The sequence below is a fragment of the Aethalodelphis obliquidens genome, unplaced genomic scaffold (assembly GCF_003676395.1).
Source record: "Aethalodelphis obliquidens isolate GAN/ISIS:26980383/991018 unplaced genomic scaffold, ASM367639v1 scaffold2, whole genome shotgun sequence".
Classification (NCBI taxonomy): Eukaryota; Metazoa; Chordata; class Mammalia; order Artiodactyla; family Delphinidae; genus Aethalodelphis; species Aethalodelphis obliquidens.
Genome location: NW_020837946.1, coordinates 9,716,747 through 9,740,731, shown reverse-complemented (window position 1 = coordinate 9,740,731; position 23,985 = coordinate 9,716,747). Strand labels below are relative to the sequence as shown.

Genomic DNA, 23,985 nt, shown 5'->3' with positions numbered 1-23,985 from the left:
TGCTGAGTTGTTGACTCTTAAACAAAGGCTCCCACAACGAGGCTCATCTGTAGGGCTTGACCTGGAAGAGGGTTAACTCTCTCTTCTCCCCCAAAGTTACAGAAGTAAGGCTAGTGCAGCTCCCACGAAGAAGCTTCCCTGGGCTTTGGGGCAGATGCTCTATATCTCCCAACTTCTCTCATCCACTGGCTCCTCTCCTTGGAAGCCAGGTTCTGGTTTTTGTTTCCCCTGGACTCACTCTAAGACCTGAGTCTTAGGTTTGCGGGTTTCCTTTGGAAGAAAACTAACTTTCTGAACCTCTGAGCTTCTATGCCACTCAGGCAGAATTCGGGTCTGCTTGTGTCTTGAACAATATCAATCACGACGTCCCAACAAAGATGATGCAAGTAATAGTTCCCTGGAGGCTCAATCCTGAGACATCAAGCTCAGTCCCCTTTTTGCTACAGCACACTCCCTTTCTGAACTGTGTGCTTCAGATTGTTCTACCAACTGAAGGAAAAGATGATGCTTTTAATACACAATATCACTATTATCTTTTTAGTAAACACTCCTTGCAAAACTCAACAAAATTAGATGAACTGATGTTTTCCGTGTTGTAATAGATTCGGAGAAGTAAATGTGGTGTTACCTGTTTATACAACCTTTAAATATTTGTAATTTAAGTTGATTGTCATAACTCTTTAAGGAGGTAGTTCTCCCTTCCCACAGTTGAGGGAACTGTATTTGTGGAAGGTTAAATCATCGGTTTAAAATACAGTCAGGGACTTCCCTGGTGGCGCAGTGGTTAAGAATCCGCCTGCCAATGCAGGGGACACGGGTTCGAGCCCTGGTCCGGGAAGATCCCACATGCCACAGAGCAACTAAGCCCATGCGCCACAACTACTGAGCCTGCGCTCTAGAGCCCGCGAGCCACAACTACTGAGCCCATGTGCCACAACTACTGAAGCCCTTGCGCCTGGAGCCCGTGGTCCGCAACAAGAGAAGCCACCACAATGAGAAGCCCGTGCACCGCAACGAAGAGTAGCCCCTGCTTGCCGCAACTAGAGAAAGCCCACATGCAGCAACGAACAACCAAAGCAGCCAAAAATAAATAAATCAATAATTTAATTAATTAAAATAAAATATAGTCAGGTAATGGAGCAGTCAGGCTTAACGATGTCGCTCCAACACCCAGACTCACACTAATTCCTGTCTCTACAGGAGCCTTTCCTCCAGGAGAGGACACTATTTTATACAATACGAACTCTAACAGCCGAATGACCATCATTTGACTTTCTTTAAATAAGCCCTTAAATCAAATGGGTAATTTATACTCACACTGACTGTTAGAAGAGCAACACAGCTAAACACATCCCCCCAAAAATCATCAGAAAATGTTTCACAACTCCTAGACATTGTTGTCTAGGTAGTAATGTAGTGATAAAGAAGTGAACATGTATAAGAGACCACATCAAAAAGCCAATTATGATGACATGGAGAAATAGAGGGAGTTTGGGTTCTTGAAGGTATTGTTAAGTCATGAAATGAAGCAACTCTAGCAGTATTATATTTTAGACTTCTTATGGGAGATGCAGTCATTTCAGCATAATAAGGCATGAAACAAAAAATACATTGAGATCATAAACTATAAAAAAAATGTTTCACACACAGTGATGAAGAGTCAGATATGTATAACAGAGATAAACACAAAATGAATGAATGCATTCAATGAAAACAGAAAGCCAGCAGCAAAGTAAAGGGGTTTGCTTATGAAACAGCCTAATTGTCCGGTCCCCCAACACTACCTTGAACTTATGTTTTATTCTTTGAAACCCTCCTTGGGGATGTAAAGTCCTGTTCATAATATAACCCTGATACTGAGGATGCACATGTGAGAGCAGCACCTCCCTTCCGCCTCCTCCCGCCGCCCACCTGGCATGCCGGATGGAGGCGATGGCACTGCTGAACTCGCTGTCGATGCTGCGGCAGTTGTAGAACTCCTCGTAGGCCGGCCTGGAAGAGCCCTGGTACTCGATGCGGCTGATGCGGCAAATCCCCACAATCAGGATGACGAGCATCAGGATGAAGGCGACGCAGAGGGCGCCGATGATGATGTAGAGGGAGTGCCGGGGCATGTTGGTGAGGCTCTCCGCCATGTGCCCGGACTTCCACTGGATGTCTGAAGGCAGAAATAAGCAAACGGCTGCGGATGAGTTGTGGCCTTTTGAATGGGAAGGACTTTCTTGTCCTCACATCGGGAATCTAAAATATAAGGGCTGTCCAAGCTGGGAAGAATTGTTTTCTATGGATAATCCAGACCAAAGGCCTTACTGTATACGGACCTCTAACAAATCATTAAGAAAAAACAGGAACACGCCATAGAAAAGTGCACAAAGAATATAAAAATGAATTCACCAAGGAAATACAAGTAGAAACTTCTTCAGCTTCATAATTATTTTTAAAAATGCAATTCCTATATCAGTTCCCAAATATTATTTTAAAATTTTGATAACCACAGTTGACAGGGGTACAGAAATGGGGACTGTGTGAATGGATACACAGCCCCTGTGCGGACTGCATGGAGTTTCCTTTGACCCAGAAATTTCAATGTTCTGAATTTATGCTGAGGAAATGGTCCTATAAATGCATAAAGCCCTGGGTGCAAGGATCTTTATCTCAGCAGCACAATTTTTAAATGTTAGATTATCAACTATCACACATTTAGAAAAAAGTTCAGAAAATAGCACAGACACCCATGTACTCACCACTCAAAGTTAATAAATGTTCCTATTTGACCTTCTTTGCTTTATATTTTTAAAGGTTTTTTTTTTTTTAAGAAATAAAATGTTATAGATATAGCTAGAGTCTCTCAACCCCATATTCTCTCTCTACCCCACCAACAGACAACACGAGTCGTAAAAGTGGAAAAATGGGAAACAACCTAAACATTCAACTCTTAGTGAGACGGAGAGATATTCACCAAATAGCAAAAGAATTAAAAAAAAAAAAAAAGGGTTACCAAACAGAACCTAGTTGTAGAGTACAATCACATATGAGCTTCCAACGTCTACCTTACTGAAAAGCTCAGGATGGAGTGATACCAATGATGAACATTTGTTGTTTTCTTACTACGCTAAGCTTTTTGAAAACATCTCATTTAATCATCACAACCCCCGGAAGATACATTATTCCTTCTCCCCACTTTACAGACAATGTCTAGGAAGCTGACGTCACTTCCCGGGTGAGCAGGTCGGCAAGTTTGGGTCCAAGTTCTTAGCCTCTGCCTCACACAGCAGTGTGCTAACGACAGTGATCTCTGAAAAGCAGGCCTGTGTGGGATTTTTATTTCCTTCTTTACACATCTCAGTCTTTTCCAACCAAAAAAAAAAAAAAGAGAGAGAGAGAAGAATGCAGTCCGTTTGTAATAATTAAAAAGTAAGCAATAAGTCATTTGAAGAAAACACCCATGGGATTATCTTCCAGCCTAACTAGCAGAAGGGGTGTGAGCCTTGGGACCACACCAACCTTGCTTCTGATCCCAGCTGCAAGGTTTACTTGACCTCCCTGAGCCTCAATTTCTTCCGTTATAAGAAGATACTTGCAACATATACCCTATAAGCTTGCTGTGAGCGTTAAGTTAGAAAACGTGTAAAGAAAAGTAAGAAAGTCCACCGCTGGGCTCATGGTGGGTGGTCCCTAAGGAGGAGCAGCTGCAGTGGTGGAAGAGGGAAGGATGCAGAGGAGGAGGACCCTATCCTCTGAGGCACACACTCTGAGCTGAGGATTGTTGGGCATTGCCCTGTGCCCATTCAAAAAGCACCAACCTGGGCTTCCCTGGTGGCGCAGTGGTTGAGAGTCCGCCTGCCGATGCAGGGGACACGGGTTCGTGCCCTGGTCCGGGAAGATCCCACATGCCGCAGAGCGGCTGGGCCCGTGAGCCGTGGCTGCTGAGCCTGCGTGCCCGGAGCCTGTGCTCCGCAACGGGAGAGGCCCCAACAGTGAGAGGCCCGTGTACCGCAAAAAACAAAAAACAAACAAAAAAACCCCACCAACCTGGATGGGCATGAAAAAAGTGGATGGATGGACATAATCACTGTATCTGGCACAGGTCAAGAGTGTCTAATTATGTCCCGTTTACAGACCTGCATACAAATGGAATGGTTCAGATGATGTGACCAGGATTTGAAAGGAAGCTGTGAAGATTAAAAAGGGCTAGATAAGATCAAAGAGAAACTGAACTTGGGAAAGAGGATGCCTTCTCTACTTCACTCACACCGCCACCTCCACCACCATCACCTCCAGGCCATGATTTCCACCTTAGGACTCTGGGTGCTCGGAAATGGGATTCAGGGGTGGGTGGGAATGGGCCTGTCTTCCTGTGAAATCCTCAGGCCTGTTTCCACTGTCCCACTTTAGGTGAGAGTATTTGTCACCTCTGGGTCCTCATACTCTCATCTTAGCGACATCTTCGGTGACACTGGAGTCTCAGAATCAGCTATTCTTTCCCTTGAAACGTTACGATCTGCACAAGAGCACAGGTAAACACCCAAACAAGGATCCGAGTGTGCAGACCTTTTTCCTAGAAGCCTAATGGAACACTGACCCATGCCCTGAGCCTGGCTGGTTCCTGAGAGTTTGAGAAGAACGGGATGAACGAAGTGACTTCTGAGTGTGTGTCCAGATCTTCCGGCTCCTGAGTTTTACACCAAGGCCCTCGAAGTCTGGTGTTGCCACTCGAGCCTGCCTCCCTGATCACAAAGCCCGTGCAGCCAGCGCACACACAGGCAGACGGAACGACATAAATCACTGCAAGTTAATGGCCGCAGCGGAAGAGGGGGAGTGTTTCGTGAAACCAAGACTCAGTCCCAGATTGGCAACCCTTTCATCTGGCAGTAACCTGGTGCACATGGAGAGAGACAAGTCATCTTTCTGGCTGAAAGAGAAGCATGACTCACTTGATTTCCAAGTATTTCAACATTCTCTGAAAAATTCAGTCGTAGGCCAGAGTCCAGCACTCACAGGGTGTGCTGTAACACTCACTGAGCGTCGTCACGAGGGCAGCCAATACTGTTTCTACTCCAGCTCGGGGGAGCGCTCAGATCCGATCGTGCGGCAGCCACACAAGTTCTTGATGAGCTCCTATGGTCAATCACACCTTTGTGTAAATAGCTTACACATCACACTGATTGTGTATAGACAGCCAGTGCACAACCGCACACGGCCACTGAAGCAGAAAACCAACTGTACTAGGTTACGTGCTCGGCACACCGCCCCAGGCCTGACAGGCTGCCTAAGTCGCTTGCATTTCTGACCATCTACTCTATTTCCCCAAACTCTGAATTCCAAGCTGTTTGGACTTTGGGGAAAACTTTCTCAAAATTTCTCCTGAACCTCTGTTTCTCCTCCCTGCCCCTGCCCTTTGCTTCTTCCACCCTATTGTCATCTAAAAGTTGTCTGATGAGTGAATGTGGCTGCTTTGCACGCTAGGTGGATTGGGAGGCAAGCTGGATCTGAATAAATCCAACACTGGGTCTGCGAGGCAGCGAATGTATCTGCAGCAGGTGGCTGCAGCTGCCGTCTCCCGGTCCATAAGCCATCGCTCTGCCGCATACAGGGAGTCCCAGTGCATGGATCATTTCCTATAGTGGCTGCGGCAGGGCTCGGAGAAAAATCATGCACCAGAGCACGCTGGAAGGGATGACCTCACCAGCCCCGGCACGTGCGTGACCAGGAACGCAGGCACACCAACTGTTCAGGGAAAAAATGTCGCACTTCTGGGTCTCAGGGAGCATTTGCATTTCGGTTTAAACTCAATCTGTTTGAGGTTTTGTATCCTCTAAAGTGCTTTCGCCTTTAACATTTCAATCGGTACGAAAATAGGAGCTACGCAAGGGCTGGACTCGGAGCCTTTGCTCAAGGTAAAGCAGGTAGTCAGCGGCCAAGCTGAGGATAAAACGAGACCCACCGACCACCTCCACTCCACCAAAGAGACCTCATTCGATAGACACATTTAATTCTAAAATACATTTCCCACATCTGTTTTTTCATTTACCCAGGTGAATCTAGCTAGACTAATTTGTCCACCTACTTTTTAAGTCTTTTTCAGACTTAAAAAGAGTCTGAAAGTAAAGGAATGAAAGTCTGTTTTGAGTAGATGCCACTTAGTGACATCTTAGTTTTGAGTAGATGTCACTTAGCTAGCTAGATAATTTTTGAACCATCTGCGGCCTAGAATAACTGTGAGGCGGGATTTCAAATTTCTTTATGTTTTCTGTAGCTAAAAGTTTGGTGGACAAACAAAACAGTCAATGAGACTGAAAAAAGTTAGTTAACACTCTCATTAATCTTCAGAAGATGCAGAAGCGGGGGGAATGGAAGGCACAGCTCGCCTCCCTCCTAGCGATCCCGTCACTGAACCAGTCATCAATAAGCACCTACTATATGCTGAGCACGGTGCTGAGTGCCTGGGGTAAGAAGCAAGGGGAAACTGAGAGAAAAGTGGGCTAAGCCACTTGGCGAAGTCCAAGTGGGCTAAGCCACGAGGGACCAGAGTGGCACTGCTTCGAGAGGGGACGAGGGATTCGCCATCTAACTGAGGAATCGGGAGAGCTTTTGTGATGGGGGTCCGCAGCAAGTGTGGCTCTAAGGGTGAGTGCATAGTCACCAGGAATGGAGAACAGCAAAGTGAAGGCTGTCCCAGGCAAAGACCTGGGAGGAGGTGGAAAGCAGAGTGAGGAGCTGGAAGGAGGACAGGGTGGCCGCTCAATGCAGCAAGGCAGAGACTGTCTGAGTGAAGACGGGGCACCTCTCCACAGTGTAGGGGCAGCCCTCCCAGTCCCATAGGCAAGAGTGTGGCCTTTGCTCTTTAGTCATTGATGTATTTTATTTTATTTATTTATTTTTTTGCGGTACGCGGGCCTCTCACTGTTGTGGCCTCTCCTGTTGGCGGAGCACAGGCTCCGGACGCGCAGGCTCAGCAGCCATGGCTCACGGGCCCAGCTGCTCCGCGGCATGTGGGATCTTCCCTGACCGGGGCACGAACCCGTGTCCCCTGCATCTGCAGGCGGACTCCCAACCACTGTGCCACCAGGGAAGCCCCACTGATGTACTTTAATAGCAACTTGGTGTGGGCAAGGATGGAAACAGTGGTTGCAGGGAGGGTCTGAGGGTTCAGATTTGCACTTTGAAAAGATGCCTCTTCCATTTACGACCACATAGATGAACTGGAGTGAAATAGACCAGACACAGAAAGATACATATTGCATGATGTCACTTATATGTGCAACATATGGGAAAAAACCCCCCAGACAGTAGAATGGTGGTTACCAGAGGCTGGGGAGGGGGTTGGGTGATGGAAAGAAGGGAGGGAGGGAGGGAGGGGGGGAGGGAGGGAGGGAGGGAAGGTGGCTGGGCGAGATGGGGTGGAAGCATGGGCAGTCACTGTTGAATGGGTGTAGAGTTTGTCTTGCAAGATGAAAAGAATTCTGAGGAAAGATGGTGGTGATGGTTGCAATATAAATATAAATGTACTTAAATATTGTACACAATATAAATGTACTTACACTTAAAAATGGTTAAGATAGTTATGTGTATTTTACCACAATGAAAAAATTTTTTAAATAATGAAAAGGTAAAATACTTTTGGAAAATTAAAAAGAAAGAAAGGAAGCAAAAAGAAAAGAAAGGTTGCTTCTGGCTGTATATGAAGAAAGGGTTTGAGGGGCTAGGGTAGAAGCCAGGTCAGAGGCTACTGCGGCCTCTGGCGGAGCTGGTGGTGGTTTGGCCTGCGTGAGAGGGGTGGAGACAGAGAGGGGAAGGAATGTGGGTGTGAGTTAGGGGTGGAATTCACCAGACTAGGCAGTTTGTACAGGCCAGTGAGGAGAGACAAAGGTAGTGTCAAATTTCTTGGCCTTTGGCTTGTATCCCTGGATGGATGAAGTACCGGAGGCAAGCAGGGGACATGGCAAGACAACCAGGTTTGAGTGGAAGCTCATGAGCTTTGTTTTGTACATGCTGAACTGGAAGTGCCTTTAAGGCACCCAAGGGGCGACATCAAATAGACAGTTGTATTATTTTGTTCAGCATTTTGGTTAATAAAAGCAAACGGTTATTGAGAGTTCAATGTGTGCTGAACACTATTCTAAGTGTGTTAGGTCCTTTATTCCTCGTACGATGCTCCAAAGTGGACATTGTTACTATCTCCCTTTTATACAAGAAGCAGCTGGGACTCCAGAGAAGCCAGGGAAGGAGCAAAGTTGGTTGTCTTGGGTTTCTTCTTCCCAAAATGCATGGAATTTAATAATGCTTGAAGAAACCCATCAAAACAGTTATGTTATATGAGCAGTCTTTATTGTACAAATAGATTTGGTTCTTTGGTTCTCATTCTGGTATAAACTAGGATTTTTAAAAAATAAAACTCATTTGGAATTAACATATACACACTGCTAAATATAAAATAGATAACCAACAAGGACCTACTGTATACCACAGGGAACTATACTCAATATTTTTTAATAACCTATAAGGGAAAAGAATCTTGCCCAGGTTTCCACATGTAATAAGTGGCAGAACCTGAATTTGAACCACACACTTTGGCTCTAAACACTTAATAAGTAGTGTTTTCCATACTGCACAATGTGGAAACCAATAGGGGCCAGACTGCATTAGAAAAAAAAGTTTAGAAAACCATATAAAAGCGTGTCACACTCGTAAAGTAAGAACTACTTCATGTTTTGTGTGTGTGGGAGAGACACTGTGTGCTATGCGCCGCATCAAAATGCAAAATGTATTTCTTACTGTGGGTCGCAGTCAAAAGGCCTGAGAAACACTTCTCTCTGCTGTATGCATCCATCCGAACCCTTCAGGAAGGGAGGATGAAGATTCCCCTCGTGGGATACCTGTATCTACCTTGCAACAGAAAAGTCAAGGTCTAATTACATCAATAAAACTACACATCTACAGAATGCCTGTTATCCTAAAATAGTATGTTTAGAAAATCAGTAGTTATCTCAAAAACATCTAATTTATCAATATTCCATCAGAGGAGGGGAAATTTCACTTTGAATAGACACCCAGAGGCTGCTCACTGCTCAGAGTGACAACTGATGATAGCAATTAAGGCAACCATTTACTGAGCACTTCCTGTGAACCAGGCACGGTACTGCACTATGTTATTCACAGGTATTACCCCATTTACCAAGGCCTGTGGCTCAGAGCTCTTGTTTACCAGGAGTAACTACCTGAGCCGGGATTCAAAACCAGGACCGCACAAGTCCACAGTAATGTCCTTCCCGTGATCAGGCTGCTTCCCCACATCTAGCCACGATCGCTTCCCAAGAGGTCAGTGGAGGATGCAGCCTTGGTGTTCACAGTATTTAGTAAGGTAATTGTGGATTAAGTGGGACTTGCGAGTCAACTTCAACCCCCAACACCATTGCTTCCAAGAGGAAAAGTTTTATTGGTAAAGAGCCAATATATAAATAAATGCTCATGAAAAATTCAAGAACCCCTTAATTTGACTATTCCATTTTCAAGAATTTATCCTACTGATATTCTCACACAAGAATATATAAGAATTTTCACTCTACTGTTGTTTTTAATACCAAAAACCTGAAAATGAGTTATCTATCAATAGGGGTATGATTAAATAAATTATAGAGCATCTAAAAAATGGAAATACTGTCTGGTGTTAAAAAAATTGAGGAAGATCTGCATAAGCCAACATGGATAAACACTCAAGATATATTACTAAGCATAAAAGCAAGATGCTGAACAGTATGTACAGAATAGCCCCATTTGTACGGGAGAAAATGGGACTTTATACAGTGACTGAAAGCATCTGGAAGAATCCACAATAAATGGGTAACAGTTGTTACCTTTGGGGATTGAAGTGGGGAGTCTCCACGGGGAGGAAGATTAATTTTATTTTGTTTGTTTTCTTTTTTATTGAAGTATAATTGATTTACAATGTTGTGTTAGTTTCACGTGTACAGCACAGTGATTCAGTTTTATGTATATATATATATGTGTGTGTGTATATATATATATATATATATATATGTACATATATATATTCTTTTTCAGATTCTTTTCCCTTATAGCTTATTACAAAATATTGAGTATAGTTCTCTGTGCTATAAAGTAGGTCCTTGTTGGTTATCTATTTTATATACAGAAGTGTGTGTATTAATCCCAAATTAGTTTTGTTTTTTAAAAATCCTGGTTTACACAAAAATGAGAACAAAAGATCCGAATCTATTTGTACGATAAGGACTGCTCATATAACGTAACTGTTTGATGGGTTTCTTCAAGCATTATTAAATTCCATGCATTTTGGGAAGAAGAAGCCCCAGATATCCAACTTTGCTCCTTCCCTGGGTTCCTGGAGCTACCTGCACGAAGTCTCACAGCAACTCCTGTCACATATGAAGACCCACCCTTGGATGAGGAGAAGGCAAGAGCTGTTTCATTAATCTTTATATCCTGGGCACTATGCTTAACGTCTGACAATAAGAGGGCCTTGGTTATTCATTGAATGCATAAATCCAAGATGCCCTGTTCCCCTATTTCTCAACTGCAGAATGTCATTAATTCAATAGTTTAACCATAGATTCAACTGCTCAGTATATAGAACTAGCCAACTCTCAGTCAGCAGGACTGTCTGTAACTCTAACTGTATAGACCTTAAAGCTCCAACACAAATGATACAAAACATTCCACTATGTAGAGAATTATAAGAATTTTGAATTTTAGACTTCGATTTTAGGAAGGCAAAAGTTTTATTAAAATCCTCCCCAAATTTTTTGATCAGTCCAAAAGTGGTTAAGAACAAGTGTCAGAATTAAAACTTCAGCAGGCTTGTTTTGTTAGTTTCTAGAACTTAGGGTTTGCATTTGCCTCAGAATATGTATAAAACATCATAGCTGGGCTTCCCTGGTGGTGCAGTGGTTGAGAGTCTGCCTGCCGATGCAGGGGAGATGGGTTCGTGCCCCGGTCCGGGAAGATCCCACATGCCGCGGAGCGGCTGGGCCCGTGAGCCACGGCCGCCGACATCCGGAGCCATCGCAATGGGAGAGGCCACAACAGTGAGAGGCCCATACACCGCAAAAAAACAAACAACAAACAAACAAAAAACACATCATAGCTACTCTCATGATCCTTTTAGGATAGTTCTGGATCAATGTTTTTGATGGTTTTGATAAATACGTGTGGTCTGCTAGATTTCTGCTTCTTATTACTGATTGGGGACCAGATAATAACTCTAAAGGGCAAATTTCTAAACACTATCCATTATTAGGGTAAACGTTAGGAATGCGAGCCATGGAACCACTAAAATGGTGTTAATTTGCATGCAAATCCCATTGAGGTTTCTGACTCTAGTGTTGGCTGATGACACAGTAGACTCATTTCCACATGCAGAGCCCTTCCTTCCCGGGAATCTGCACGAACTCTCAGTGTGTGTTTGCGAGTACCACACACGTATTCTATGAATTTCTGAATTTCTCTTTTCCACGTGCAATAGGAAACATCCTATGGTGTTTTGTATGGAAAAGGCAATAGGAAATGCCTGCCTTATTATAACTGTGCTCTCTGGCAGAGTAGGACACTACTTTGAGGGTGAATCCAACTGGAAGGAAGAAAACTAACCATTTTATTTAATCCTTCATTTTACGGATGAAGAGACTGAGCTCCAGAGAGATAAAATGACCTTCCTCCTGCTTGGTGATTGGCTGGGTGGCAGGACCAACCCAGACCCCTGTTCTTAAGAGCAGCACCCATTCTATTCACCAAATCCTGCCCCTTTAATCAGTTTAAGTTATGTTTATGCGAATACTTATTACAATGATTGGGATGATGCTGTAACAGAAAAAAAGTAATGCTAAATCATCTCCAAATGTCACAATTTTTAACAACAAAGGGGAGTCATGGCACACTGCTGATAAGGTGCTATGGTAGGCCAAATAGTGGTCTCCCAAAGACGAACACACACTATTCCCCAGAGTCTCTGATTATGCTACCTTACACGGCAAAAGGAACTCTGCAGATGCGATTAAGCTGACGGTCTTGAGATGGATAGGTTATCCTAAATTACCTTCATGGGCCCAAAGTAATCACAGGAGTCCTTATAAGTGCAAGAGGGATATGAGAGATCTGGAGAAGGAAATGTGACAATGGAAGCAGGAGTCAGAGGGACGTGATTGTGGCTTTGAAGATGGAGGAAGGGGCCACGAGCCAAGGGAGGTAGGCAGCCTCTAGAAGCTGGAGAAGGCAAAGAAGAAGGTTCTTTAGGAACTCCAGAAGGAAGACAGTCATGTTATGTTTCAAGCCATGAAATCTGTGGTAATTCGTTGCAGCCGCAGTAGGAAACAAATACAGGTGGTCAGGGAAGGCATCTGAGAAGGTGACATTCAAGCTGAGACGTAAAAGCTGAGAAGGAGACAGCTGTGCTAAAACCGCAAGGAAGAGAGCTCCAGGCATGGGGAACAGCACAGGCAAAGGCCCTGATGGCAGGAATGAATGGGACCCGCTCAAAGAAGGGAAAGGAGGACAATGTGACTAACGTGTAGTGAACAAGAAAGGAGGGCAGGTGAACGGCCTCAGGAAGCAGAGGTCAGGCTGGTGGGAAGCCCCATCACTGCCTTTGACAACTTGGAGCCTGCCACGCTATGGAGCTGCATGGGCCACGGTTCTCCCTCTTCTCTGCTTCACCTGAGCTTTCCTGTTGAGACTTACCAACCTGACCTTGTGTCATTCAGGCACCCTTCTCTTGGTTTCTAGCCACTTCAGAAGATCACAGACGTTCAGGGTTAGAAAGAAACCTCAGAGACCATAGGTCCCATGGCTCATACAGGACAGGAGACCTCTTATATCTTCTCTGCCCACTGACAGTCCAAACCCTGCTTCCACTTCTGCTTTGAATCCATTCCATTGATTCAGATCCATTTCTCCTGGCACTGGCCACCAGCTCCACCCGTGTGTTATCGCAAACCTTATGTGCTTATTCTCCATTCTTATGATCAGGTCAAGGATGGAAGCATCCAACATGGGGACCCAGTAGAGCCTAATCTGTGATGACATTTATTCTGACACCTTTGGCTGAATGGAGGGGTGCAAATGAGATCATCAAACGGCAAGTGCTACTCTGGGCGAACAGAGAACCCAGCTGTGTGCTGAGGTGTGTGATGGGTCCCATCACACCCAGCTGCTCAGAGTGGCCTGTGCCCTCTGACAAGTGCCAAAGGCTAGTGTTTGCCAGGAGTAGCTCATAGCATAAGGGCTGCAGTGGCGCAGAAGGAAACAGAAGCAGCAGCTAACACTTATTTAGTGCCTACTGCATAGCACAGATCTGCACAAATTTGCCTCCGTTAAGCCTCACAGCAACTTTTCTATCACCATTTTACAAGTGAGGAAGACAAGGCTGAGGTACATTTGTCCATGACGGAGCTAGACCATGAAGCCAACTTTTGTCCTTATTATTCCATCCTTGTATATCTTTTGCCTATCTTATCCATCACCAGAAGGAAGTAAAGCTAGATTTTTTTATAGTTATAAGATTTTACTTCAAAACTTCTTAAGGGCATCCTTTGTGTTCCTGACTTCTTCACACCGAGGATTTTAAAATTATACATAGATATTCCTCTGCCCCAAGGCGTGAAACTTGTCATTTCACAGAATTATCAAATTTTATAACGAGAACTGGTCCTATTTTATGGATAAGTACACTGAGACTCAGCATAACTGAATGCAGCCGCACCATAAGTGCCACAGCCAGGGCGAGAACCGAGGTCCTGGTGGCCCAAATCTGGGATCCTTCCCACCAACTGATCTCACCAGACTGGACTTAACATCCTATACCTACTTTAGTCTTAACATCCTGCATCAGTTCACAGCCCTGAGCATCTGTACCACTGGAATCCCTTTCCTTCCCTTTCTTCAACAATAGAGTGTTTCAGTTGGTCCTAAAACCTTTCTGTATAGGGGTATTTGGAAAGGATGAGCGGGAGACCTAAAAGGAATTACTCTCTTCCTCTCTCAAGTCCTGAGCCAAGATGAAAGACAAAGAGTGAGCAGACAGGAGCCCAAACAACACCTTCATTACTGGTCAAGTTGATGCTGAAGAATATGGTCCATATTTGCGGATAAGAAGGTTTCCTGTTACTGGCCATGCCCCACTTGAGACACACACCAAGAATTAGACAAGCCCGTGCAGTCATGGGCGGCGCTGGACCACCAGTGAGGGGCCTGTTCTTGAAACATGCACAGCGTGGAGGAGTAGAGGCAGCAGACAGGCCAGCCCAAGAGGCAGACAGACAGGGCTGTGTATACTGAGCTGTCTCCTTCCAAACTCACACAGCAGATGAGCTGTCTTTGCCTGATGAAGAGTAAGAGAGTGGGCGAGAGGGCCTAGGAAGGAGATTTGATGACACAGCCAAACCCAACGACCCTGACTAATTTAAATGGGAAGAAAACACACTTCAACGCTGAGCTTTTAGTGATTTACAAAACAATGAAAACCCAATTCCAGGGCAGTTCTCATTTTCACCTCAGTCCTAGCAGATACATGATTTTAATATATAAAATCCTGATCCTGACATTGTCAAACTTCTGTGAGTCCATCTGCAGAGAACACCTCGCTCTAAGCAGCTCAAAGTATTTTTCAGAGTTTCTTTCATGCGCTCATCCTCACCGAACTTTTCTCCAGGCAATTGATGGAACCTAATACGTTTGAAGACACTTGAAGACAAAAAATGCAAAGTGAATTTACATTCTGTGTGGTTTTTTTTAATGCTTTCAACACAAAGACTCTCTTTTCTGATGCGATTCTAATGCTTCTCTGCTAAGCACATTTTTGGCTGTCTTAGCAGCCGCGAACTCTGGATGACATCTGCACATTCTCATCCTGGTGGAAAGGCTGGATTCAGACTCAGGAAGGAAGGAAGCAGCATAACACAGTGAGCCAAGGTCCTCAACTGGGATCCGGGAGGCACGGCGGGGCTCAGGGTACCCCTTGGGCCTCACTGCCTCACCTGTGAGTGCTGTGGGGCTGGCGCATCCTCTTCTCATTGAATGAAAATGTAACGGTAAGTCACAGAGGCTGAGCAGCAGAATACTCACGGATTTCGCAGTTTGCTCCCACCCAGCCACGTGGGCAGTGGCATGTATAACCGTTGGGCTGGTCCAGGCAGGTACCGGCATGATGGCAGGGGTTACTGTCACATTCATTGATGTCGATGTCACACTCTTCACCTAAGGAGATGAAGAAAAGCGGCAGTGAGCCAGGCTAGCTGCCCCAGCGGCTCTGTCCCCCGTCACTTCTCCAGCTCAGCAAAGATCTAAGGCTGGGGTCATGATCTCCTGCAATGCAGCCCAACTGGCTGTTTGTATAAAGTGCAGAACTCTCCCAGAATTCCAGACAAGGGATCCTTTACTTAAGTAAAGCTTAAAAAAGAAAAAGAAATGGCACCGGTAAAAAGAATCTCCTTTAATCTTCTGAATTCATTATATGAAGCTGATTCCCATATCTGAATAAACCTTTTGAAGTCTATCGGAAAAACAAACTTGGGCTCCTGATTTTACTAAAGAAATATATTTTGTTTTGGATTTAGTCAGCTGGATCTTCTTATTTGTTTTTCTGAAACTCCGGAAAGCCAAAGAACTCACAGTTTATGGTTCTTTTCTTTTTGTAGCCAAGTGTTTGATTGTGTAAGCCTGGGCATTTGACTGTTTTCTGGATAGTTCTAGGTCACAGACGTGTGCCTAGCCTGAGTCAATTATGAAAATGTACTCCTCTTTCCAAATCCCTGGAAATGCTTCTGGGAGGGATTGAAATGCTGAGGGAGAACATCAGGGCCCCCTAAGGAATGACAGTTGTGATGTCTGGGGTGAGTCCAGTCCTGAAATAATCTCCCCTGGGAAATGGTCCCCGAGGGAAGCTCACATCTGCTCCAGTCCATCCGTCCTTCCCCCATAATGAAAACCGTGACCTGGGGCTCCTGACGCTGCTACACCCAACATTTGGGGGCATCCTTGATCCCCTCAGAGAAAGCCTAGTTTAAACTAACAAACCAGAACATGGGCTGATATCACTGTGGTCCAAAGACCAACTTACAAGAAATAGCTTGTTAGTAGAAGTTACACAAACAAAGCCATCTTTGTGTGATTTTAAAGCGTGTGTATGAGTCAATACAAAACGGGTACACCTCTTAAAGATATCACATCGAAGCTGAAGAAAGGATACTTCAAATTGAGGCAATCTTTCTTAAAAGTGTGAAAATGAGAAAAAGAAAACTTTAAATATACCTCCATTTGCTTAGATAAATGTAAAAAGTGATATATATATATATAGATATATATAGATATATATTTAAAATTCCTAGCATTGCTATAGTCATCGACTAAAACAAAAGAGCAAAATCAAATACTCTGTCCATTTTCAAAGGCAATATTTCAGTGTACACTTGGGTAATTACTTCCAGGCTTACTTAATTAGTATTAAAGAGCTTTTCTGTCTGCCATTGGTTTACCTCGTGTTTATAAAACCACCATATGTCACTCACAGACCATTTTCGAGGCAGAATCTCAAACTAAAATGGTTCACGTCTGTTTCACTTCACACTTTTTTCATACCTGGCAGCGGACTGTTTTATTTTTAAAGTAAAATCTGTCAAATAAAACATTTACTACGTCTAGGTCCTACTAGGTTGCTTATAATTCAGTAGTGTCTAAGCGAATTTGTTTCCTGCAATAAATATAGTCATTTCTATCAATACGAAAGACATGAAATTGATTGCCTCTTACTAACCTCTTTCAAAGGTTTTCTGTCTATTAATGGGGCAATCACTCTGACTGGAAAAGGGCATAGACTAAACTATTACAAATGGCATTACATGGTAGACTAGTTGAAGAGACATATAAACAGGAACGTGCTGAGAAGCAATAAAAGGATGAAATCAAAGGCCTTGACAAATACACACATCAGTACTGCTTTCCATCCATTTAGGAAGACAAGCTTAATTGAGGTATTTACTAAACAATAGCTTGCTTTTCCTGGCAATCCGAATACTGCAAATTCTGAAATAAGATGCTCTGTTACCTTTTCAGCAATAGCTACAGAAATGGCCTGACTTCTCCCTACTTCTATAGCCTAGCAAAACTCAAAAGCCCCACCCTGCTTTAGAAGTTTAATGTCAGTGTCAAACCCTTTTAATTCCCTAAATTTGGGGCAGTTCTAGAGCTGTCAGTCCAGCCCACCCAGTCCTGCTCTGGTCCAGAGCTTCCCTAGGGAGGTAAATGCCAAGTTCAAGTTCAGAGCAGCCCTAATACATGTTTTGGCTCTTAGACCTCTAAGTGGCTCTAATATAGTTGAGAGAAGCCTAAGATCCTTAGATTTATCTCTTCTTGGGACTCACTGGATTGGAAGGACTTGGTAGGAATAGAGAATGGCAGGAGAAAATAGGATGAACTTTTTCTGTAGACATTCATCAAATATCTAAGACCCAGGAACCAAAGAACCATGGCCCAGACAGAGTCCCAAACCTATCCCAGTCTGGCTTTCATCACCACAGTGTTCTTAGAGCTATACTTGGGATTCAGTGACATTAGTTTATGATAAAACTCCATGCCAGTCAGGAGCCCAAATAGCTAGCAGCTATTTCCACAGCATATGTGCCCTGGAGGAACCGTGGAGCAATGCACAGTTCACAGATACCTTTAGATTGACTCTGTTGGCCCATTTTACAAACTAACACGCCTACACTTCTGTCTGAATCAGTTACCCCCAACTGGCTTGCAGCTGAGGACTTCACGGTGTCACATGCTGGTGGTGAGCATATGGGGTGATTCCGATGATGGGGCCACCCAAGGAAATTTCCAACCGGAAGACTTCCAGAGAGGACTGCTCTTCTCTGCCTCACAGTGCTCACGCACTTTGCAAGGTAACTGAAGATTTATTAAGAACTATAGAGACTAATTTTGGTTTCATTTATGCTTCCCTGTATTAGGAGTATTATGTTCTTACATACATTTCAACACCTCACCATTCCATCTCCAAGCAATATGCATTCTAGTTAATTTTAGTAGAAGAGTTCTTAGTACATTATATCACCTTTCTCCACTCATAAATACTTAATATAGCAAATAATAAAAAATACTTCATAATACTTAATACTTAATAAATCTTTATGCTTTTGCTGGCTTAAGCCAGATGACTTTTTCGTTGAGTTGCTTACTTTTTTATTTGAGTGGGGAAAATCAGTTACTTTTGAATCACCGTTGTGCTTGAATAACATTTGTAAAGAGAATACAAAATGAAATTTCTACTTGACTAAGGCTGGAAATCAAAGTCTGAACTTTAAATCTTTTCCTATTGCTTTTCAATCTACTACTTTCTAAGAGGCAATCTGTATAGTAGGTATCAGCTTTGGTAGTATTTATGCAAATTTACAAGTGTACGGTTTAATTCGGTATGCTTTCCTCAGATAAATTAAAATGAAAAAGATAAGTCAGAAGTCTCTGCTGTCAGTATATCCTCGGGTTAACAGAGCCCACACCAAATGATATCAATGAAAGTCATTATAATCATAACACCTAGTATTAAATCTAAGCCTATTATGTGCCACGCACTGGAATGGGTACTGTAAGTATAACTCCTTCATACTTCACAAGCATTTTATTCTAGATGAAATGAATCTAATGACTTACTTGGAAGTTCTGCCACAATGGAGCAACTGGAACCTGTCTTGCCCTCCCACTGTAAATAATTACACATGTGGACAAAACATATATTAAAAAAAACACTTTAAGACATTAGACAACAGGCAGTGCATGGCTGTGATTGCTAAGAGGAGACAAACGAACAGCTGAGTACCATAACCACTCTGGCATTCTAAATTCTGAACCAATTTAGAACACAACAGTTTCACTGAAATGTGGGGAGTAACTGGAATTTGTGGAGGCTGAGGTAGCTGTGATTTGTAGGAGAGACCACTACAGAAGGTAGAGCCACTCAAAAAAGGAGCATCAGAGATACGATGCATCCCTGAGTTTGTTGCTGAATACTGTGTGCGAGTAAGTTGGAACTCCACAGGCATGGCAAACAAGAGGAAAGATGAACAGTTCCCAAAGCTCACAGAGGACTGGGAAGTATTCAAACTCTCACAGGTTGGAATGCAGACATTTCATTGGCCACCCAGTGCATTATGGGAGGAAAAGGTCACACCTCAGTAGTAGGACATAACTACCCCTAAAGGCTACTAGAGACTCCAAAATACAAAAACAAACCTTGAAAATATCGATCAGGTCAGCAAGTAACTTACCTACCTGCCACAGAAAAGGCCAGCACTTTTAAAAGATATCCAATCACTCAACAACTTAACTCACAATGACCAGCATTCAAAAGAAAAATATCAGATGTACAAAAAAAAAGCAAGAACATGGGACCTATAACCAGAAGGAAAATCAGTCAAAAGACAGAGGTCCAGAAATAACAGATGATGGTGAGTAAACAAGACATTTGTTCAAAAGGTGAAGGAAAACATGGGGAAAATGAGGATAAAAATGGAAGATATTAAAAAAAAAAACCAAATGGAATTTCTAGATGTCAAAAATTCAATATTGTCAAAGATAATATTAAAAGAGAGAGAGAGAAAGAAAAAAAGCTACAGACAAATATCCCTCATGAATACAGACACAAAAACTCTGAACAAAATATTAGAGGACAGGATTCGGCAATATACAAAAAGAATTATACACTATGACCAAGTGGGTTTTATTCCAGAAAGGCAAGATTAATTCAATATTTGAAAATTGATCAATATAATCCATCATAATAATATGTTAAAGAAGAAAAATCATAGACTGATATCAATTGACGCAGAAAAAGCACCTGGCAAAATTCAACACCCATTCATAACTAAAGCTATCAGCAAGCAAGGAATAGAGAGTAACTTCCTCAATTTGATTAAAAAAAAAATCTAAAAATCCCTAGAGCTAACATTATACTTAATAGTGAAAGACTGAATGCTTTTCCCCTACGATTGGGAACAAAGCAAGGATGTCTGCTATCACCACTCTTACCCAAACTAGTGTGAGGAGTTCTAGCCAGCGTAATAAGACAATAAAAGGAAATAAAATTTATACATATCAGAAAGGAAGAAATAAAACTGTCCCTAATTTCAGAAGACATACCTACCTATGCATAAAATCACAAGGAATCTACCCCCCAGAATCCTAAAACTAGTAAGTTCATCAAAGTCAGAGGATACAAGATAAACATACAAAAATCAGTTGTATATCTACACACTAGCATTGAACATGTGCACACCAAACTGCAATTCTATTTATAATCACTCAAAAAGAGAGAAATATTTAGTTGTACATGTATAGGAGTTACATACTGAAAACTACAAAATGCTGATGAAGAAATCAAAGATCTAAATAAATGGAGTGTCATACTGTGTTCATGGACTGGAAGACTCCAAACAGTAAAGATATCAATTCTTCCCAAATTAATATACAGGTTTAATACAATTCTTATTAATACCTCATCAAAATCTTTTGTAAATATAGATAAGATTACTCTAAAATTTATATGAAAAAGCAAAGACACTAGTATAGGTGAAACAGTTTCGAAAGAAAAAGAGTAATTGAGAAGAATCATTCTGCCTGATTTCAATGGTTATTACATAACTGCAGCAATCAAGGCTGAGTAGTACTGACAGAGGAATAGATACACAGATCAATGAAAAACAATACAGAATCCAACCAGACCCACACAAATATGGCCAACTGAGTTTTGACAAAGGTTTAAAAGCAATTCAATGAAGGAAAGATAGCCTTTTCAACAAATGGTGCTTGAGAAACTGTACTTCTATAGGAAAAACAAAAACAAAACCCCTCTAGTTGGAAGGTCCCAGGAAAGAAAGCAGACTGTGAGCCAAAGCAATCTTGAGAAAGAAAAACAGAGCTGGAAGAATCAGGCTCCCTGACTTCAGACTATACTATAAAGCTACAGTAATCAAGACAGTATGGTACTGGCACAAAAACAGAAGATAAACTCATGCACCTATGGTCAACTTATCTATGACAAAGGAGGCAAGGATATACAATGGAGAGAAGCCAGTCTCTTCAATAAGTGGTGCTGGGAAGACTGGACAGCTACATGTTAAAGAATGAAATTAGAACACTCCTTAACACCATACAGAAAAATAAACTCAAAATGGATTAAACACCTAAGTGTAAGACCAGACACTATAAAACTCTTAGAGGAAAACACAGGCAGAGGACTCTATGACATAAATCACAGCAGATCCTTTTTGACCCACCTGCTAGAGAAATGGAAATAAAAATAAACAAATGGGACCTAACGAAACTTAAAAGCTTTTGCACAGCAAAGGAAACCATAAACAAGACAAACCTCACAATGGGAGAAAATATTTGCAAACAAAGCAACTGGCAAAGGATTAATCTCCAAAATATACAAGCAGCTCATGCAGCTCAATATCTAAAAAACAATCAACCCAATCCAAAAATGGGTGGGAGACCTAAATAGACATTTCTCCAAAGAAGACATACAGATTGCCAGCAAACACATGAAAAAATGTTCAACATCACTAATCATTAGAGAAATGCAAATCAAAACCACAATGAGGTATCACCTCACACCAGTCAGAATGGTCATCATCAAAAAATCTAAATGCTGGAGAGGGTGGGGAGAAAAGGGAACCCTCCTGCACCATTGGTGGGAATGTAAATTGATACAGCCACTATGGAGAACAGTATGGAGGTTCCTTAGAAAACTAAAAACAGAACTATCATATGAGCCAGCAATCCCGCTACTGGGCATATACCTTGAGAAAACCATAATTCAAAAAGATACATGTACCACAATGTTCATTGCAGCACTATTTACAATAGCCAGGACATGGAAGCAACCTAAGTGTCCATCGACAGATGAATGGATAAAGAAGATGTGACACATATATACAGTGGAATATTACTCAGCCATAAAAAGGAACGAAACGGAGTTATTTGTAATGAGGTGGATGGACCTAGAGCCTGTCATACAGAGTGAAGTAAGTCAGAAAGAGAAAAACAAATACCGTATGCTAACACATATACAAGGAATCTAAAACAACGGTACTGATGAACCTAGTCACAGGGCAGGAATAAAGACGCAGAGGTAGAGAACGGACTTGAGGACACAGAGGGGGAAGGGGAAGCTGGGACAAAGTGAGAGAGTATCATTGACATATATAACCTACCAAATGTAAAATGGATGGCTAGTGGGAAGCTTGCATAGCACAGGGAGATCAGCTCGGTGCTTTGAGATGACCTAGAGGGGTGGGATAGGGAGGGTGGGAGGGAGGCTCAAGAGGGAGGGGATATGGGGATATATGTGTACATATAGCTGATTAACTTTGTTGTACATCAGGAACTAACACAACAGTGTAAAGCAATTATACTCCAATAAAGATGTAAAATAAAAGAAAAAATGAATGCAGACTGTGAAAAAGTAATCTAACAGTACTTACAAATGTATGAAACAACCTCACTGCAGGGTTGGGGGCAGTGCTGACTTAAGTGACTTTGGAACGAGTAGAGTTGGTAGGACTGAAGGCAGAAGGATGTGTACACCAGCACTGTAGTCTAGTTTATAAAGTTGCTTCCCATAAGGATACAAGTTATGAATTCTGATACTGCTCTACATGTATATAGGAATTAAGCAAGTAAGTAAAAGGATGTTGGATGGTAGGAGCCAGGAATCTTGTTGTTGGTGTGGGAATTTACAGATAAACAGGAGAGAAGGCTGGAATGATACATGTAATAATGGAACAGAGTTGGAGAAATTAGTATAAATTCATGTTTAGCTTTATTTAGATATAGATGGTTACATATGGCAATATTTATAGACACACGGGTTAGTATACACACACATTCCCTTGCTATGTCAGCTGAGAGGATCTAGGAGCAATGACATCCCAGGAATAATGAGCACAGCTAGTGCCCAGATCTTGGTTTCCAGTATCATTCTCCCATAAAAAGAACCAAGGCTCCCTGAAGAGATGGTTGATCCAAGACTGGAGCAGGAAATGTACAAGATAAGACTGGAGCTTCTTGCAGTGCCGGAAAGCATGTAAGTGTTCATACACACACATATACACATACACACACACACACACTCTCCACCAACAACAATGGGGTATGTCAAAGGGACGCAGAAACCCAAATGAAAGAACTCCCAGTGTCCAAATCTGGAACATTTTGAGCCACAAAATAAATAAAAATATGTTGGATTATAACTCAAAGTATAAAATAAATATCCGCAAGTCCACAGTGATATAAATAAATGAGCAAATAAATAAATAAATGGGGGAAAACAGACAAATCTCTCCTACAGAAGAATTTCACATAGTTTACGTAGCTACCCTACCCTCAAAGAGGGAAAGAATAACTCCCGGTTCCTTAAGTGTGGTCCACACATAGTAACCTTCTTTCAAAGAGTAAAGTATGCAAAGAGGGGAAAAGAGTAACATTATAGGGGAAAAACTTGACAAACACTTCCTCAGGTGATTAAAGTCAACATCAATGGTCAGAAATCATACTTGATAGTATGTAGCCTCGATATGATGGGGTACGATTAGAAAATGGACAAAGGACATGAAGAGACGTTTCGCCAAAGAGGATGTACAGATGTCGAACAATCACATGAAAAGACGTCCAATATCATTTATAATTAGGGAAATTCAAATCAAAACCACAAGATATCACTAAACACATTATCAAAATGGCTAAAATTAAAAATGAAGGCAACACAAAATGCTGGCAAGGATAGAGAGAAACTGGATCACTATACATTGCTGATGGGAAGGGGAAATGGTTAAGCTACTCTGGAAACATTCCGGCATAGTTTGGAAAACTAAACATCAACTACCATATGACCCAGCATTTGAACTCCTGGGCAACTGTTCCAGAAAAAATAAAAACTTCTATTCACACAAAAACCTGTAA

At 42.4% G+C, this 23,985-nt stretch overlaps 1 protein-coding gene across 1 annotated transcript in view; it reads right to left on the bottom strand.

The window, feature by feature from the left end:
* The window catches only part of DNER (delta/notch like EGF repeat containing), a 321,811-nt gene that overhangs the window by 5,551 nt on the left and 292,275 nt on the right, over positions 1 to 23,985 (bottom strand). The window contains exons 11-12 of the mRNA XM_027119344.1: positions 15,094 to 15,225; positions 1,912 to 2,158 (exon numbers count right to left, since the gene is read on the bottom strand). Coding sequence (XP_026975145.1) covers positions 1,912 to 2,158; positions 15,094 to 15,225 — 379 coding nt within the window. The remainder of the gene's footprint in view (positions 1 to 1,911; positions 2,159 to 15,093; positions 15,226 to 23,985) is intronic.